Consider the following 20,357-nt stretch of genomic DNA (forward strand, 5'->3'; position numbering starts at 1 on the left):
CTGTAAACGGCATGTTTATACGTGACTTGACACCCAAATCGCAGCCAAGGAAGACGCTACCAATGGAAGACAATTTTTAGAGAAGGAGTTTGTGTGTGTTTTGTTCTGGGAGTTTCTTTTTGTTTGCTTGTTGTGTGGAGTTGTTTTGTGTAATGTGTTTCGGAAGCTAGAACACTGTTCCAGATTGGCTTTTTAGAAGAAACGGGAAGCTTTTTTCCTGAGCCACCAGGCGTCTCCATGCACTGTTCGTATGAAGTACTGGGCGTCTCCATAATTTTAGTTGGTGTTGGAATAGAATGGAAATAGAACAAAAAAATCATAATGATTTATGCTAGAATGTGAATGAAACTATATTTCTGTTCCATTATTTCATACATTTAGGTTAAAAAATTTGAGAAAGCTAAAAACAATCGAAGTTTAAAGACACGTATAACCGGATTTTCACTTCCGAGTGTCAAAAACCAGATGAGTCTCATGGATTGGAACTCTTTAAAGAAGTGCTTGCGGTGCTAAATCTTTTAGCTCTGTCAGCCATGTAAAGTCAAATAGATATGAAGTGAAACGAAGCGGAATACCCAGGCCGGCACACACACATACACACAAACGACAAGGCAGTGTAGCCGATCACACAGCAAATAATCTCGTCTTTCCATCGCCATGCGCCTTTGGCGAAAGTGAACACCAATCGGCAAACGTGCCCGTCCAAGCTTGCTCGCCGAGGTGATAATGAAATTTTATTCTGCTCACTTTTCCAATTATCGGTAAAGGGAAACGCGATCGAAGTACGTTCTTGGATTGGTTTTTTGCTTCTCCCTTCCCTTCCCGGTATTCAGTGTTGCCTTTTGCGTCAAGCCGTGGACGCAAGACGGCTGTGCTGCTGTGTACCAAATGTGTTCTGGGGTTTTTTTTTTCCTTCTAACAAAGCAGCAGCAGCAGTAGCACAAAGCGCATATCACTGGGGGTGGGTAGGTGGAGCGGTCGGTTGGAAGGAGCAATCGAAGAGGAACCAGACTGTATGAACCGAAGCGGAAACCTTGTCATAACCGGACAGCGAAACGTGGCCGGAATCCGGTGACATACTTTAGCCAGTCGCATCGGACTCCGGGCACTCCGGTGACGATGAAATAAAGGTTGCTTTTGCCTCGCTTGCCCGGTCGATGGGAGGAGGTGGAAAGGCGCCGGGTTGTGGAATGGTACGCCCCGCACAGAAGCAAACCGTGACATGATGGATAATAAGTGTCCGAACGAACGGAGTCGGATGGCAATGGATTGATCATTCTACCGTCATCGTCAGAAGAAATCTAAAAGGAAGCACTTCCGGTCAGCGTTGGTGGCAACAAAAAAAAAAAAGGGAGGTGGAAAGCGGGCAGTAAAACGCAGAGATTGAGAGGAAGAATTGGAATCCAATCCGTAAGTGTGTAAGGTTTTCCGCACCGTTGGATACGTGACGAATGTGACGAGCTGGGTACGAGAAATGTGGTTTGGAAGGTTTGGAAGGGGCGCTAAAATATCAGCGTCTGTGATCTGGTTTATTGTTCTGTTTCTACTGTTTATGTAGGTCAAGCCGGAAGCTTTGTTGAAAGTGGTGGAATTTATTTTGTTTTACTGTTTTTTTCTCTGTCTTTTAATGTTTAATGTTCATGGTGAAATTTTTATGTTTGCTTTTTTAATTGTTCCTTGTCTTAGTTCCTATTTTATATCAAAATTGTACAGAGATTTGAGGCTTGTAGACACATAATTCTTTAAAATATGCCGAATATTTTGAGTTTATCGAAGAAATAATTCCGCTTCATTAGGATGAATCTATCTGTATTGGGGTTTATTAGCATAAAATTGAAACATCAATTGAAAATCTTTGAATTTCTATTCCTCCACCGTATCGCTAGGCCTTATCGCTGAACCATCCGATTGCTTGTTCGTTAGCTGGAACTAAACATTTGCCTGAAAACACTGAATAGATGCTTCAGTTGGGTATTGCATTTTCATAGAAAAAGAATGCGCAGGCAACGTTATATTTGCGCTGAATACCAAAATGACCGACCAGAAATCCAATACAATCATCGGCTGTGCCGGCAGACAAGCCGGACTTCCCAGTAACCCTTTGTTTTATTTTCTTATTTTTCATTGCCATTAAAACTCATCCACAATTTTATTCGCTTTACGTTTCGTTCGATTGATGGACGAAATGTGGCCTGGGCCTATCAATCCAAACGTTACCGGACCCTGGTGGGCCGGCAGCAATTGGGTGAAATCTATCAGCTATTAGCTCGAACTTTTTCCTCCCCTTGGTTCTCATGCACAAACTGCGGCTCGCGGGCTAGAGTGTTGGCATTTGATCATTTGATGTATATGCTTCACTCGCCGCATCTCTTCGCGCGGTGCGCTGCATGACAACTGCATCAGCACCGTGGGAGCATCGCTGAGTGATGGAAGGAAACGCATAAAGTCAGAAACACACATGTGCTTGTGTGTGTGTGTGTGTGTGTGTGTGTGTGTGTGTGGCTACAGTCGTGTAAATTGCTTGTAGTTTGCAACGCTGAACATGAAATTCCCGCCGCTCGTTTTATGCTCCTGTGCTGCGTGATTGTTTTTGTTTTGTTTTTGCTCTGTCTGTTTCAGTTCACCATTTGCCACAGCCGCACTTTGTTTTGCTCGGTAGCTTTCTATGTTGCAGCGAGCCATTTTTAGCCGCCACTTTCCCGCTTGTTATGTGGCCTGTTTTGTGGCAGCTAGAGATAGAAGTGGGAGAGTGAGTGTGTTGGATGGGAATGTTTTTTTTTTTGTCTGGCTTCACCACCACCGCGCGCGCTTCGTTCGCGCCGTGCTTGCCGTGTTCAACATCCATGCTGTTAATGGTGCGATAGTTAGCTCGCAAGCAAGGGCAAAAAGCGAGCTGCTGAAGCAAAAGGAAACTAAAATGCAAAAAAGCAAAACACACGAGCGAAACTGTGCCATCGTTTTATGATGTCCATCGGTCAGACTGTTACGCGATGTTGCAAATGGGACGCCGGACGGACAGCCGGGAGCAAAAGGTCCGCCCGGAGCTTGCTGATGAATGGCAGCCAGATAGTGCCACGCTTCACTCACACACATAGCCACACACAGTCATAGTGCTGCAAAGGTGCACAATATAGCGCAAGCTGAGTAGGGGATATGCGGCGGGAAAATAAAAATCCCTTTGAAGGCGAGTAAAAATTAAATGTGAACATTATATCATCAGTCTACATTCGCTCCACTGTACGCGCTCGGGCGCTCATCATTGTATGATGTGTGGAGGGCGTTAAAAACTTGGTTTCGTTTAAAAAAACACACGAGGTAAAAATTGCAATAGCACACTGCAAGAGGAGAAGAGTTATATTCATCAAATAATTACGGTCTGATAAATATGAACGAACGAGAGTTGCCGTTTTTTTGAAAGTTGTTTCTTTTGTGGGCTAGAAAATGGGGTAAAACATATTATGAATAAAATAGAACTTTTTTTCAGGAAGTTCTTTCACATCAAGTCGAACAATTTTTATGGCTGGGTGCTCACTGTTCTCGAGCGGTAACGTAATATTAATTGTAATATGCTGTATTTTGAATGTGTTTTATTGGTTATAAACATTGAATTTTTCATAACTAATTCAAACACGTTGAAAAAATCAAATGAAACATTAAAAAAAGAGAACATAAGAAAATAAAACATAATACAATATGAAATAACATCACACAATTTAAAAAATAAATAGGGTAAATGTACTAATAGTGGCGCTATTTGTAGTGGTACAGATGTGTTTTAATGGATTTAAAGTACCAGGAAGGACAATTTCTGAATATTTTAACCCATAGCAATTGGAATATGTTTTATCTTCGCAATTACAACCATTTTTATCATGAAATACGATAAATTTGTGAGAAAATACATATTTTTGTGACTGCTTCGTTGTATCTATAATGGTGGTATGGTTCCTATAGTCGTCATAATGTGTTTCTATAGTGCTGGTAAACAAAGATACCTTCAAAACAGTGTGTAATATCAGTGAAACTTAGTTTCGAAGCTGTTTTCGCATGAATAGCAAGGATTGCTGCTATAATATTGATTCCTTGCGTAATTTGATCGTAAAAAATGTATTAATTTGATCGATGAAACTATTGACTATTGATCGATGCATCATACCTGTCGTCAACCCACACCCGAAAGAGTGTGCTTGATTTGAAGTCAACTTTTCATCCAGCCATATAAGCGACTTTTGGCATTTTTTTGGTAAATTATCTACATAAAACTCATTTCTATTGCTTATTTTAGTGAAAACAGTACGACATGTCAAACATATACTCAAAAAATAATCTAAAATGACCTGTTTATATTGATTTTATAACTATAACCACTATAGGAACATGCCTGTTTTGTGTACCTATAATGGCACTATGGTAAAAAACACTTCAAAATGCATAAATATGGTCAAAAGGCAAATAATTTTGGTAAAACAATAATATTTCATAACAGTTATGTTGAAAAACTAGTAATTGCGTGGTTATGTGTTCATTTAGAACGTTACCATAAATATGAGTTTCGTTATGAAATCCTAAGGATTTTGGAAAAATGTTGACACATTTAACAAAATAATGGATTTTTCTGTCATTAAGTAACGGAATGGCCCCATTAATATTTCAAACTCTTTGTAAAAGACTAAAGAGCATTTCACACTAACATAAATAACTTGATTACTTTCAATTTGCCGTATGGACCGCATTTTAGTGCAATACCACCACTGTTGGTACTAACACCACTACAGGTACATTTACCCTATGTGTTCAAAATGAATATTTAAACAAGAGAGTGCAAAACGAAATAAATGTTTTAAATAATAAGTTATAAATAGGCATGAATAAACTATAAACATTATAAACTAATAAAGTGGTCTTCTTATTCTTATAATTGTTCTAGAACAAATGACAAGCTTTAATGTTGCAAAGTTATGCAAAAATCAACCTTCTTATAACGATTAAAACCAGCGCCGAAACGATTGAAATTAGAATCACTTTATTTTTAGCAGCATTCTCTCCTTTCCATGTGCCCGCTGCCATAAAGTACGTTCTCGGATCATTTCATTAAATTTCGTACTAAAACCCCACGATAAGGCAATCATACATGCAGACCGGCTCGGGGAAAAACACGCCGTGCATAGGCTTTCGCATCGCCGATACGATCGCTTCAATGTTGGTGGGTGCATATCAATTACGTCACGAGCATCCCGTGGGACGTGCAGTGCCAGTGGGGAAGTGGGGGAGAACTTTATGCAAAACGATAGTCCGATCTTTGAACCCACACCGGTCGGCAAAAAGGCCCACCGTGCACCGACCCAGTTATGAGATATGTTAATTAACACGTTCATCACACGCTCAGAAAAAGGGGAGAGAAGCAAGAGAAGGAAAAAAAAAGAAACTGCATCAAACCGTTCTGTCCGTCCGGCCAATGTGTGTGTATGGTAGAGAGTCAACTCGCCAGATAGCGAAACTATAATTGCCGCCCTGCCAAACGACTCCCGTGGCCAAACAGCCACGATTCACGTAGCATCATCAACATGCACCTAACCGAACCCGAGCAACGCCACAATGTCGGGGTAATAAACGTACAATCTAATGTGACTGTTATCAGCTTTACTCATAAAATATATTTTATGAATATTGTTATTAGCTTACGGAGCGACGGCCATACTCGTGTGTGTGTGTCTGTATGCGCCATACAAACTACCGGGCCTTTCGCATACAGCAGCCGACGGTTGGTCACGAAGCTTATCCTTTTTGTAGAACTCGTTGCCACGACCCGACACCTCTCCACGGCCTGCGATGAAAAGCTCCAACACCGCCACCAGGTTTGGGTGTGAGTGTGTGTATGTGTGGGACAAGTGTGAGTTTGATAAACTGGAAACCTTTTCTTCCTTTCAGAAAAGTTCTAGCCCGTTCTAGCCCGTCGTTAGAGAGCCTGTGCGGGCCGACGACCGACGGCGGGGACCGATTTGTTAACCAGCTAAAAGCGATGGATTCTTTTCCAGGCGTGCACTCGTTGCTTGCGCATGGAGTTGCTGCTGCATCGTTAAAGGCGTGTGGGCCTGGCCATTGCTTACACGGTTCGTCTTTTTGTTTGGTAGTAGTCACCGTTTGCCAGTACTCTCTACTTACTAGCGTTACTCTTTCGTTCTGATTTTATCGCGTAAAGGTTGGCGAAGAGTGACGATGCAAGTGAGCGCGCAGAAGTTTTGTTTTGCTGCCATCAGTATTGTACGGTGTTTGCAAATCACTTGCATCGTCCTGCGCGAGAGTCATCATAAGAAAAAACAATGTTGTGGAAGGTTCAACACTCGAGCATAAAAATAATTTGAGCGAGTGAAATAAACTTCAAACAGAGGTTTCATTCTAGTTGCTATGGATGTAGTAAAGTTTGTTGCAAAAGCTTTAAGACAATGCGGCTAGACAAACAATACAAAGCACAGGCTGCAATCTTGACGAGCTTCTGATGCAGTTGTTATGCAGCAACAGTCTAGACGAAACCTTATAATGGCGCCAACTCCAACGAACGCCTCAGGCAAAGTGCCTTATTGATCGATGAATGACCTTGTCTGTCCTGCCGAGTGGTTGGATACGTTACATTCGATGGACATCTTGTTTTCGTTTAATCATGATTGTTTTTCTTGGAATAACTCAGTGCCAATGTCGCGCCGGAAGCAATAAAAAAACTAAACCACCAATAAATGGTAAACATGCCGGATACTAGGAATCGTTCAGTAGAACAACAGCATCAACCAATCGATGTAAGTGTTGTAATAATAATGCTACTTTGTTACCTGTTTTGATAGGTGTTGTTGTTTTTTGTGAACTACTACTATTTGAATTCGGCTGAAGTTTATTTGTCAAAGCTTCAGATAATCAAGTGGAAGCAAAAAAAAAAACCCGGATTACTTAATGCCCATATCAAACGCTTGCCGGTATGGATTGCCTCAAATCGGCTCATGTAGATAGTAATCGGATAAATTGCACAAAATCCTAACACATTATGGTCGCGCGTGCACCACCACCGCCGCCCCCAACCGTACCACCAGCTGGAAAAGGGAGAATCGGTATGGGACAGCAGACAGACTCCAATGTCTATATGCTCCGGGATTTTCTGATGCAATCAGACTCGCTTTTAATCGCCTGATTTATGCACATCGGCACAGAGGCTCGGTTTGCGAAGATATTACGGCTTGTAGCGAACGTAGCAGCGTGTGTTCGCTTATCGATGTGATTAGCCTAAGGGTTAAGCGGACCGTACCTTGCCGTGGGTTGGTGAAACTGAGGGGGGGGGGCTTTGGTTGTGCATTCCAGCGTCCGGATACTTTGTCGGTCGACAAATACCGACCGAATGTGTTTTGGTTGGGTTGGGAGGGAGATGTAAGGGCGCAGAACTTGGGATCTAAATCAGCTTGCGAACAGCACATTTGACAGGTATTATGGCGTTGTGCAGTTCCATCGTGAGCGACTATCCTTTTGCGGAATGGCAACTCGTCGTGGAATCTGGTTCGTCCCTTGGAGGCAGAAACTAATCACTCTCAATCAAAACACATAAGCATATATTCCGAAGCATTCGGGCAGAGAACCGACCGAGTGCACCTGATTTTCTGAAATGGTTGGCTGGGGTATGGTTAAAGGGAAGGTTGGGTAGAGCCGGATTTCCCAAGCGTCGTTCACTGCTTGAATGAATGAGTTTGCTTAAAGGCCTTCCGGCAGATCGGGGGGACCACCCTTTTGCCAGTGAAAACCCCGTTCGAGCACGGCGGGATGGCACAGGTTTATCGATACTTGCAAATCTATTAGAATCGGAAACAATCTCTGGGAGATTCCGTTCTCTTTAAATTGATGCCGGTACACAGAGAGGCACAGGAGAGATAGCACTTCTACAGCGCTCGTGGAATATCGTGTTGCAGTGTGGCAGGTGGAACCCTCGTAACCCGACATTCCGAGGGAAGCCGACAAGTTCGATGCTCTTGCCATTCGATTCGGTTTGCTCGGTGGAAAATGCAATGCTTTTATGTTGCGAGCAAAGCTGATGATAATATTTTCGCATCGCTGGAGAAACCAAATGCCAAATGGATTGAGCAGTTGGTAACACATTTCACACGGTGGAAAAGGTTGGCACGCCTAGCGAGGTGAATACGCATCAGACTGACAGTGCGTTAAGCGTAAGGGCGACTTCATCCCCTTTTTGTCTCCAGCGCTGGGGTGTGGAAGTGTTTAGAGCCCCATTCAATTAAGCTGGCAAGTGAGCAAAGGGACGGCCTGGGCATAGAAACTTGCAAACAACAAGCCCAGGTACGGTCCAAAGTCTACAGGGAAGTTACGAGGTATTCTGGAGAATGGACAAGTAGTCTTTTGTCAGTTCCGGTAGCTTTGGTTGGTTATGTGGAAAGGTTCAATTTATGTTTGCCTCAATTGTTTTAATGCCTCAAACACATGCAGGATGTAACGAGCTTTAAACACGTTGTTTACTACATTTTTAAAGCGTGTGTTGTAAACCCTTCTGGGAAGATCTTCTCTAGCACGAATGCTCCAACTAAGATAGGCGTAACAAAATTACACTCCACAGCTTCCTCAAAAAACCAAATTAATTCATCAAGCCTCTGTGGGTCGTTTTTGGGGATCGTCCCACCCACCAAAGATTTTCGGTCCCAGAACGTGCTGACTCCCGATTTTCGGCCGTGCGGCTCGTGCGCCGTCAATCAAAAAAACCCCCCTCCAAACATTGACGGTAGACGAGAGAGAGAACCCCCGAAAACCATCGACCAAAATCAATCAATTTTAATTAAAACATTGTTTCCTTACTGTCGTCGTCGATGTTTACCGTGTCTATCAAGTTACAGTGCTCCTCGGGTCCGATGGGACAGCCACGACACGTGCGCGGGTGAAGGCTCCCGCTCGAGATCAGGCACCAAAACCCCTTTGCTAGCGCTGGAGAGTCGGGTTAAGAGGTACGGAAGTTTTCCATTACGCTTACCCTTCGCAGCGCTTTGGCCGCAAAGCTAACCGCAAACACAATTTTGCCCTGTGCCCGTGTCCCGCACTTGCCCAACAAAACCTTCCGTTTGATGGCTCTTGAAGATGCCATAATCCTTCGACACTAACATGCTTTTATTAATTTCTGGAAGACGTTCGAAAAAGGGGTTAAAATTTAGGAGCCGAGCGCACGACCACAAGCAAGCTCCCATTTCTTTCCAATTTGTTTTGACAGGAGGTGGTGGAGTTGAGCTGAAATGACCTTGTTGGGCTGGCAGCATTGTTGCCTGTCACATTTTCGTGGCGGAGTGCTGAGCTTTTGACAAGCCAACCGCGAATGCCTAATCAGGTACGAGGCACCGTTTTTTGGTGATTGATTTTCTTTTGCGGATTCAGTTTCTACACTCAATGGGAAATTGGTGGAGAAGTGAATGCTTCTGAATGCGTAGGTTGTCGGTGGCTTTAATTTTGTTTTCGGCTTTTGGTACACACATTGGGTTGGAATGTTGGTAATTGTTTCTTGCTAGCTCTCTCCCAACTTATCGGGACATGGTGTCTGGGTGAGGAGCATTTGAAAGGATTTATTGCAGGATGAAAGCTTGAAGTATACGTTGCACGAATAGAGAAAGAGGAAGACAAAAGAAGTGGGAGTTTCTATTGGATTCTTGCAAGGAATGCAGGCCCTAACACACTTCAACTTACGGGCCCGAAATCCCCTTTCTCTAATGATGTCATAAATCAAGGTGGTTAGTGTGAGTATCTGTGTGGGCTTTTTTTGCCTTCAAATGTAGATAACTTCAATCTACGGGGTATCTTTCTACGTTTCCTCCATCCCGGCTTTTCCACCATATTCTTAGGTTGCCGCATCCCATCAATGCTCAATGTGCGGGCAAAGTTGTGAGCAAACGTATCAGTAAACGACCACCACAACCGCCATCCGCCGTCCGTAGAAGTTTGTGAGGATTTTCTTCAGCTTTTGTTTTTGGCGTGTGGCTCCTTTTCCTTTTCCCAATCTCCCTTCCCACAGCCCAAAGTGTCAAAAACGGTTTAACTAAAGCAGCTTAGCGTGAGATCAGTAAGCGAAATTGAGGACTTTTCCATTCGGCTCCCCTCCGTGCCGCTTTGGTTAAGAGCAGCATTCGGAGGTCAAAATTTGCATGCCGACTCGTGCCGAGGGAGGGTAATTTGTTGGATTTATTTTCTTTGGTCAGATTACCACACACACACACACACACACATTGGAGGGATGAGACAAAGCGATTTGAGGGCAGAAAGTGTTCGGGAGGTTGAAATAAAAAGTGCTGTAAATTATAAAGAAAATGCAGCATCTCTGGAGGTGCTCGAAGTTCAACCTTTAACGAGGACATTCATGGCGTAAAGCACGACTCCGTTTGTATCGTTTCAATGCCACATTGTAGGAGTGCATTGTCGCAACAGTAAGATGCAACTTAAACACTGACGCTCTTGCTCGAAACAATAATGCGTTATGCGTGGGCTGATTTATCGTTTGGTCGCGTTTGGTACATTCCACCAGTCAGCTGAAATGCGCCCAGCTGCGAGATGCAATTCCTGTGGAGATAATGGCGTACTCCCGGCCACACTCGTACCCTCTGGTTTTGTTTCACTTTTCCCCTGCGATGGTGAAACATGAACCAGTGGCAAACTGTGACGTGCCATTGTAACACATTACGGCACGGAAAACCATTGTCATCCATTGTGCGGTATCGTTTCATTTTCCACTGCGGCACTGTGAAGGACAGCTTGTTGTGACAACAATGAGTAAAATATGTGTCACTAAATTGAACCGACACACACACGCACACACACAGGCACACACGCACAGGCACACACTCAAACTCAATAGCACATACATACATGTTTGTCCTTCAGTGAAGGTCCTTCAGCGTTGTGTTGATGAAGTGCAGAAGAAGCCACCGGGTGTAATGGTAGAAAAGAGGAGATTGATTCCGAGCGAATTGTGGTTCCGAACGTCCCGGAAACGTCCCATACAGTGGGCGCGGGCGGGGCAACAAAACAATTATTGTGTGCGTGTCGGTTAGAGGGAACCATCTTTTCATTTGTGTGTACCAGTTGTAGCTGTAGACCAACCTCACTGTAGTTCTCTTTCCTGTTAGCAAACGGTGGAATTTGATTTCTACAGAACAAACACACGAACACGCACACACACACTCTCAAACCACCGCGAATGAATTCCAATTTCATGCCGTCGTTCAGTCGCGTGCCCGGCGCCGTTGTTGTTTGGGCGTCAGAGGATCAGCATAAATCAGTGCATCATTACAGGAGAGTGATTCTTCGTCTTGCCCGTTCGCTTCCAGCAGGGGAGGATTAAGATTGAATTATTTTCCCGAGGCAGAAGGCAAAACACATACACACACAAACACGCAGAGACTGATCGAAAGTGGCACTCACCCCCTTGAAGTGTGTAATGTAGTGGAAATAAAAGCCGTGTTTGTCAGCTGCGATAAATAAAGTAAAAACCCCTTCTTTTTGGTCGCTGTCGAAGACGACGGAAGGGTCCTTTTTTCAGCAAGATTTTGGGGAGCACTGAGGAGCAAAACGCATTTTCCGCACTAAGTACGCACACGTGTCCCGTGTGTTTGCTTGCGATGAAGATGAAGGGGAAATTAATCGTATCACTCGCTGTTTATCGCTGTTTTTCTTCGTGCTCTTTCTCTTTGGAATGTTAAAGGTACAAAGTGTTATACTGCTGCTTAAAGGCTTGCAGTCGGTAGTTTCGGCATGAAGATTAATCGTTCCACTCGCTCAGCACGTACAAATTTCCATTAAGAAACATGGACACCCCGTTGGTGTGGGTTCCCGTTTTTTCCCCGACGACGTAAAGCGACGAGCTTCCGTAGTTCCGGGGCCAGAAATGATGAATGGAGCACACGGTTGGCTGGTTACGGTGTGTATGTAGTTCACGCGGGACGCGAGTGTGTCAACAGCACGGCTACATAGTAGCTGCGCTCTATGTAGATCAGCTTGCACAACAACACCTCGAACAGTGGGGATGTTTAAGGGTTCAGGTGAGCAGGCAAAGCAAAAAAACGGTGGCAAACTGCAGCAAGCACTCTTTTACTCTTCACAGCATTTTCGAGACAGGTCCATAGAGCGCTCGGCGCAAAGATAAGGTTCGAGAAGTGGCGCTGAGTAGTAAGAAAAAAAAAAAACGCAACAGCAGATGCACTTGGATGGTTATCGGTTGCGATCGTCGCGTTGGCTAGCAGTGTACGGTGCGCTTACTATTTGCACTGGATTTGATTTATGGAAATTGGATTACACTCATATTTCAGTGGCAACACATCCACCGTGGTGTGGTGCAGAAACGTTGCAGACAATTTGGCCGCCACTATCTCCTTCCTTGCGGAGGATAATTTATCTATAATGAAATAAATACTTTCAACACAAATGTTGTATCGTCGTGGTGGTCGTCGTCGTTCTTTTTCCCCCCTCTGTGGAGTAGTTTTTGTCGCCATTCGTTCTGGCTGGGGAGCATTATATCTTGATCGGAGTGGAGAGCGTGGTTTAAACCCCCCCCCCCCCCCCCCCTTCTCACCACAATGGATAAGCCGCTTGCAGTACGCGTGTAATCGTCTTGCTGAATTTAGGTTGAAATGCGTTTCACGGTGGTTTTTAGTTCCGGTTCCACTTCATTCCCTCGCACTGCACTGGCTCATGAGGCAGGATGAGCACACAGTGCACAAAGTTCTCGCTTCGCTCCAGGCGGTGGGGGATGAGATTCCAAATCCGCGGACGTCCTGTTGCACTCTCCTTCCGTTTTCTCCAAAACAGCGAGCGCGAGAGCGTAATGAAAATGAGACCCAGAGTCAGTACATGGGGCCGGGAGCCGCCTCTAATCCAGATTATCATCATTATCAACGTGGGTGGCGAGGAGGAGGGTAGGTGTAATGCTAACGTGCGCTGGTGCTATCCGTAGTTGCACCGACGCTGCATCACCATCACCACCGATGGGGGTCTATTGTGCACTCACGGTGTCTGCCGACAAGGTTGCCCGCGTGCCGGATGGGAAGGCGAAATGCCCGGGAAATGGAGCTGGTGCCTCCGGTGGGGTTTGCCAGATAAGATTTGTTGGAATTTATCGCAGAAGGTGTTCGGTTGGAATTAAAATGAAGGTAATGAAGAGCATTAATAGTGAAGTGGTGGTTGCAGTGCTAGCTGTAGCAGCAGCAGCAGCAGCAGCAGTACCGGAAGTCAGGCTGTCAAGGTTTTGCGTTCATTTTCGCATGATTGCACGTGGTTTGGCGCGCCGCCTGGCTTGGTGTACCGCCAGCGCTGGAGCAGCGATGGAGAATCATTTTCATTTGCGCACTGGAATTGTGGTGCTACTGGTCGTGGGATGATGGGTGGTATGGTTCGTGCGAATGCATCGCAAAAGCTCGCACATTTTGAGACACATCGAACGCTAAGCGGGAAGTAGATGTTGGAAATTTAGAAGCTTAGGCACACTGTACTTTGGTTTGCGGGGCTGCGTGATGTATGAAGTTGCTGGAATATCAAACTGAAATTTGGGATGTAACGTACCATTTTAATATTAGAAGACATGTTCCGCATGACATGGTTGGACATGGTTGGAATGATTAGACATTGCCGTGGAGATGTTTTTCGTGTTGTTTCAGAAAGAGTCAATTTCTTGGAAAGCTTCATGATGGTGAAATTTTGCAAATTAACTCACAGCATTGCTGATGACATTGTGCATCGTTTGGAGAAGTTTTTTGTTGAATTCTTCGGTGAGAATACATCTTTGCCCACACTTAAGCTCAAGTTCGGGATCGATTTTGATAGCAATTTTATTGCTCAGGATGGCCTGTCCTTGTTGACTTTCCAGCAACCCATGCGGAAAGTTACTGGGCGAAAGTTTATTGCAGCTCATCTTCCTTCCAGCGTCCGTTACCAGCACACATGCCCCTTTGTGGGTGTTTCCTTGGAAAACTCTTCCCAGTCTCGTAGCACGCTCGTAAAGGCAAGCAAATCTTTCTTTCCCGCCTGTAAGCTATCGATCCCAAGGATTAGCTCTTATGCGTGTCGTCCCATAACCTGGGCCCGGGCGCTATTTATATAACATCGTTACAAGTTTACAAACTGACCAGTGACCGAAGAATAAAAAAAACTTTTCAACGAGACAATGAACCCAGCACCGTAACCGACCGTCGAAGCTTTCCCCGTTTGTTGACGTTGTGTCGCTTTGCTTGTGTGCCCCAGACGAGCATGCAAAACACACCCACGAGGGTTGGGGGCTTTGGGATAAAAGGTCTTCGGGAAAAGCGATCTCCAGCGAAAATTGAATGAAGTGACCCTATTCGTTTCTGTTTATGTTGTTTTTTTTTTTGGTTCAAAGGAAGGCAGAAGAAATGGAGTCTGTGATGGCCAATAGCCAGGGGTTAAGATATATTATATTTGACGGTAATATATTTATTTTTCGCATTATCGGGTGTCAATCCTTGTAATCCGTCGGGGTTTAGTGTTTAGTGTCCGTTGCGGCCCGTCTCGTCGGGCTAAATCGGTTTCGCCCCAGGGCCCCAGGACGATTGCCTTTGGAGGATGACAATTGGGTACGATTGTGTCGGATTTGCCAGGTTTAGTTTGCCAGCGTGAGATAAGCATCCGGAGGGGTTAGGTTGGGCCTATTATAGGAATATATTAGCCTAGCCGTTGAAGTCGTTGGAATGCTTGAGTAACATGAAGCATTCGGTTGTTTCGGAGCTTTAGTAAGCAAGACTGTACAAGGCTTTAATTCGTCTGCATGTATATCACACTAAAACACAGGTAACGTTGCTTCCCGAAGACAAAGGCTTCTCGTTGTATGGATTCATCACCTTTTTGCCCTGCAACATTCAAAACAAAAGCGCTGAAAAGGTGTAATTTACTCAACCTTTCGTAGACGGTAAGCCAACGCACGCGGCAAAACGACGGAAGCTCAACAAAAGCATTCACCCGGAAAGTTTTGTATCTCAGGTAGCAAGTAAGCAACAACAGAAAACAGACACTTAAGGACGAGTAAAATGGATTCTCTTTAAGAGACCCATGTTTTGAAGCAATTTTGAGGATTCATAACAGAAATTTAAATCAAAAGTATGCAAATTACTGAAGTGTTACGCTCTACAAAGCCTTACAATACTGTTTTACGGATTGCTCCAGCAACATGCTAAATTCTATTTTTAATACGCTATCAAAAGTTTTTGAACTTTGAAACTTTGAAGCAAGTACGTGACAAAACGAGCACCGAAACCACCGGTGATGACGGAAGTCGTTTGTAAAAAAAAACGTTATGCTTAATGTGCAATTCCGTATGAATGAAAAACGAATGCGTCATCAAGTGTTTCAGGTTGAGTTGATTCTTTTCATCGTTACTAGCAAAGTTAAGTACCTTGGCTCCCTCCCACACGTGCCGACGTGGAAGGAAGTGGTATATCTCACCAATGACTTACTTCCATCCCTGTCCCAAATCCTTCCTGCGCGCAATCCACCAGCGAATGGTGTCAGAATGATCAAAGAATGCTATAATAATTTTGCATTTAATTAAAAATTTGATGATGGGAAAAGTTTACGATTGGAATTAATTCTATCGCCGGGTGGAAAAGGGAAGCAGTTCCGGTGGCACGAGAGTGGCTGTGTTACGAGCGTCAACAGAGCGTCTAGACCGGGAGAACGAGCGGGGAGACGACCGCAACTTCGAGAAGAAAACGCACACTTTTTCCTCTTATCATGCAACGGTCTAATGCGCGCTCGGCGCACAACTTTCCTTTCCCCGGTAGCCTGATTAATTGTTTTTAAATAAATATATTTTTACAGTTTCGTTCCCGGACGGGCGGAAGCGTCACGGCAGTGAAAGCGTGGATGGAGAAATTAAAAACTTTTGCCTTTACTTACATTTTAACAGAAGGTAGCACGAAACGATAATCCAGATGCGGTGACTAACTCTCGGTATCATGACTTCATTCCTTTTCACTTCGTGCGTGTGTGCCGCTCGGAAGCTAGATCTGTAGCTGCTTTCTGTAGTTGTTTATATCTGGATGATGCTGATACCACACACACCATTCACAACGCGCGTAAATCAAACACTGATACACATATCCAGACAGGTTCACGTTACACTACTCCCTCATTGCTGCCCGGGGGAAAATGTTGACCTGTAAAATCACAGCACAGATCAGAGGCTTTTTTTAACATCACTTCTTTCCCTCTTTTAACGAGGCTCCTACTACTATATGCTTCACCGCAATTGACCTGAATGTTTATTGATGCAAATTGCGCAACCGGCTCGCAAGTTCAGCAAAGCAGTAATGAAGCGTCTCTCTTCCGAAGCGTACAGTTTTCATCTCACTTTTTTCCAGTTTGGCCTTATTTGTAGCACAGCCGGCAGTTTGTTGGCCTAGTGAAAAGTGAACAGCTCTATCGCGCTGGCAGTAGGATAGGGTCACAAACAAACAAGCAGCAGCAGCCGTGTAGGTGTGTGGCTGCTGCGATCCTAGTTTAAAGGCGTGTAGCAGTACCTACCCATGAAGATACGTGGGACGTATTGATATCTTAACACTTCGTTTGGCCGTGCCCAAGGTAGTGGCGTAGAGCGCGTGTTTGTTGCGGCTGTTGGGAACCCACAACTGAGCAAGAAGGCAAACCGAACCAACCGGCCGCACTAGCCGGCAAAAAAGCTAGCAAATAATTGTTTGCATAGGACTTTTACGACTCTGCCCGAGCATAATTAGCAGCGTGTGAGTGAGTCGGTGTGTGTGTGTGTGTGTGTGCACAGAAAAACGGAATAACCATCTCCGTGTCCGTGTGGGTTCATACGACAGCAGACCGTTATGCAAAGCAGGCATCAAAGGATGGTTCTGATTTGAAGTAGAGTGGGTTTCTGGCTTGTTTTTTTTCTGCTGTTACTCGTTGTGTGTTGGTTGTAAAAACGGGGGGGGGGGGGGGGGGGGGGCGGGACAAGAACAAAAGAGAGACTATGTAGATAGTGATCCGATGGGGACGGGACGATGAGTTTGATCAACAGCGGAACGACTTACTGACGTGCTGGAATCATAAGCAAACCAGGCAAGCGCCATCGAACCATCATCGTGCAGAGGGTTGATGCTTGGAAAATGGGACAAGCAAATTTGTCCTAACTAACCGCTCAGGGCTAATGGGGAGTGGGAGTGTATGAAAAAAGCCTGATTCTAATTAGGCTATGGACGGCACAATGAGCTGAGATGTTAATTAGGCGTGCTCTTTTTTGCGAGATGCTGCTAGCCCGATACACGATAAAGCAATTGTTCCAGTACACCACAAGTGAGCTCTGTCTCTTTCTGTCGATCGATCACTATCTAAACCGTTGCGGGGTTTGATTACAATCGCGTTGCGGGGCTTTTTGCCGGGTGTGCCGGGGCTTTTATGAGCCAGGAGCGTGCCGATGGCTTAATAATCATCTGTTTAGTAGGGTTCAATTGTTGCCGTAGCAGTGAAACCTGGAATGAAACAGAACGCAAACAGTTTTTTGTTCATTTACTGTGTAAACGGTAATCACACATCAAATCACAGTTTTATATTAATTTTTTTAAAGACTATTATAAAAAAATAATTAAATCTGCTAACATTAAATTAATTGTTAATTATTAATTTTCTTCGATTAGTTTGTTAAGAACATGCCAATAAAAATTAGTTTAGGTTATCAAAATCAAGGAAACACTAACATGGTTTGCAAATTTACTACGGTGTGTCGGTGTGGCAGCAGCCTGCCGAGAAGACGAACAGAGATTAAACCTATCCCGGGGCTTAATTTGACCCTCGTCTAGCGTAAAAACCAATTAGCTAGCTTGTGGCTTTCGGTACGAAAAGCAGGCCCAGAGGGACGAAAGCGATATCCGTTATTAAGGGCCACAGCCAAAGCAGTAGCAAAACAAAGCCCACACAACACTGTAGGGCAGTTTCGAAAAACTCCCCAGAGAGTAGATCGGCTCGTTGTCAGTGTGTTAGGGTTTATTTTTTGCCTTAATCGATGCAGGAGATGTGAGAATAACTTTATTATTATGGTTGTTAAATTTTAGTTTTCCAGATTTATTTTGTATTTTTTCTATATTAGGTGCTTGAAAGCATCATTCAGAGTTATCTAAAATAATTTGTTTCTAACTGCCTCATTGTTCACTCAAACAATTGTATTGTGCGTCAAAAATTCTGTGAACTCAAATTATCAGCATACACAAATTAACCTTCATTCGCTGCCTAAACAAAACTGGTCATAAAGATTTATTTCGTCGGAATCGCTATCGCTCGCACCCGGAGGCGCCGGCTACTCCCGCCCAACCGCGTTTGGCCAGCAGCACGTTTAAAGCAAATTGGGCACAGGCGTCGAAGGTGGAAAACGCTTTCCTTCCTTCTTCTCCCAAAAACAGCCGCACCTCTGCAAGTCATCGGCGAGGTAAGGCAATTAATGTGCCACAAAAGAAAAGAAGAGCGCACATAACAAAATGCTTAAAGAAGGAAAAAGGTATTTGTAGGAAAGCAAGCAAACTGGTAGTCAATCCCAGCGGGAGTTGATGCAGGAGCCGGCAGGTCTATTGGCAAGGCGATAGACACTGGTTTGCTCGCTTCCGCTGGGGAGGAGCCGTCTCCTCGTAGCTCTCTGCCCGCGGGGTAGTAATTATTCACGCGAAGTAATTTATGTGTGATTAATTATATTTTGTGATAAACGGTCGCCACGGTGGCCTCTAGCGCCACCGCACACCGAAGTGGACTGGGGAGGGAAAAAATCCAGTTGCTTCGTGTTTGTGTCATTTTTTTCCTGGCCCCGGGAAGGCGTGCGGTCACGGTACCATTTTTTGCTGTTGATTGTTAATTTCACCCACAGTCCAATGGACGGTCGGTCGGACGTGTCTGGCGGGCAATTGACGCGCAGGCGAAGGAAAGTTTATTTCGCCTTTTTTATCTGTTTGAGAAGATGAATGTAGGGGAAGAAAAGTTTTAATACGAGGTCCAAAGAATATTGGACACGGTTGAGAAAGTTCAATGATTGTGAGTAACGATCACGGGAAGTTCGTGCAATGTTGAGTTGAATTGAAAATCATGGTCTTATACCTGGATTTAGTATTTGATTTTAATACAAACCGCAAATAGACACGTTCCCGCTTCCCAGCACATGCTACTTGTCGCTTCAAAACTGGCAAAGTGACCACCAAAAATGCACTTATTCATCTTAATTGTCAGCTCTTCTCATCCGGCAACCTCTTCTCCCTCTTTTGGTCAAAAATTGATGACAATGGGCAGCATAGTTTTGGTCTATTTGATTAACCTCAAAAACACTCCCAACGCTGCCATGCCATGTGAAGGTACTATCTCAGCTGAAGTGGTCGGATCCGCATGGTGCGGAGGTTCAGCTGCTTGCTGCCCGACTGTCAGTCAGCATAACAATCAGCGTTAGCTGGCAAATCGAATTACTGGCTTTCATATTTTATTACAATCGGACACAAACATACACACCAGGCCGGTACGAACAAGCGGTACGGCTTAGTACTTCGTGTGGGTCGGCGTTTTGTGTGCTATCTTTACGAGCTTAGTCTTCTTATCGCTCTCATCCACTTCCCACCAGCTAGCTTCTGAAGGCGGTTAAACCATTCCCGTTACAAGCATTCCCTAGCCGAACATGAACATTGCCTATAGAGGGTGGGTAAAGAAAGGGGGGAAGTTTTGGGTGTAACGCTTTCGACATGACATTTAGACAAGCAAGGGCTGAATATTGTATAACCCCTGGTGCTGTTTTTCGTGTCTTACCAGCGTGGCTGCCAGGTTAAGAAGCTAGGTCGAGCCTTCGTCGTGTTTGTGTTAGGATGGAGGCGATGCGCGTTCCAATTCTTTCTCGTCAACCTTTACCAGAGGCATTTGGTCAGCATTGCAAATTTTGGGGCGATTAGGAGAGGGTTTTTGGTGGGCAGAAAGCTGAATTTGAGAATGCTGATGGATAGGCTACAAGCTGTATCTGTAATGGACGTTATTTGTTGAGTTTGATGGATGTTGCAATGGTGAATTTAAAGACTAAGGTGAAGGCGAAATGACTTTGCCGACATTTAATTACTGTTAATGCTTGTTAAACGATGAGGACAGTGATGTAATTTAAAGAATTGTATTCCTCAGTTATACCTCAAATAAAGCGTCGCTAAGCAACATGTCAACAACGAACTGTTGAGAGTGCGTCGTATCTAATAGGCAGGACTGAAGAGCAATACCACCAGGTCAAGATGTGCTTGAGTTTTTATGATCAACTTGAAAATTTCTTTAGAAGTGGTTCACATACATCCAGGGACATGTCTTGAAAGTTGTTCCATATAACGCTC

The 20,357-nt window shown here is 44.5% G+C and overlaps 1 protein-coding gene across 1 annotated transcript in view; it reads right to left on the reverse strand.

The window, feature by feature from the left end:
• Positions 1–16,964, reverse strand: part of LOC5668029 (uncharacterized) — a 45,174-nt gene extending 28,210 nt beyond the window's left edge. The window contains exons 1-2 of the mRNA XM_061656918.1: positions 16,546–16,964; positions 15,919–16,178 (exon numbers count right to left, since the gene is read on the reverse strand). Of these exons, the coding sequence (XP_061512902.1) occupies positions 15,919–15,979 (61 nt within the window). The 5' untranslated portion in view covers positions 15,980–16,178; positions 16,546–16,964. The remainder of the gene's footprint in view (positions 1–15,918; positions 16,179–16,545) is intronic.
• Between the last annotated feature and the right edge of the window lie 3,393 nt (positions 16,965–20,357).

The sequence above is a fragment of the Anopheles gambiae genome, chromosome 3 (assembly GCF_943734735.2).
Source record: "Anopheles gambiae chromosome 3, idAnoGambNW_F1_1, whole genome shotgun sequence".
Classification (NCBI taxonomy): Eukaryota; Metazoa; Arthropoda; class Insecta; order Diptera; family Culicidae; genus Anopheles; species Anopheles gambiae.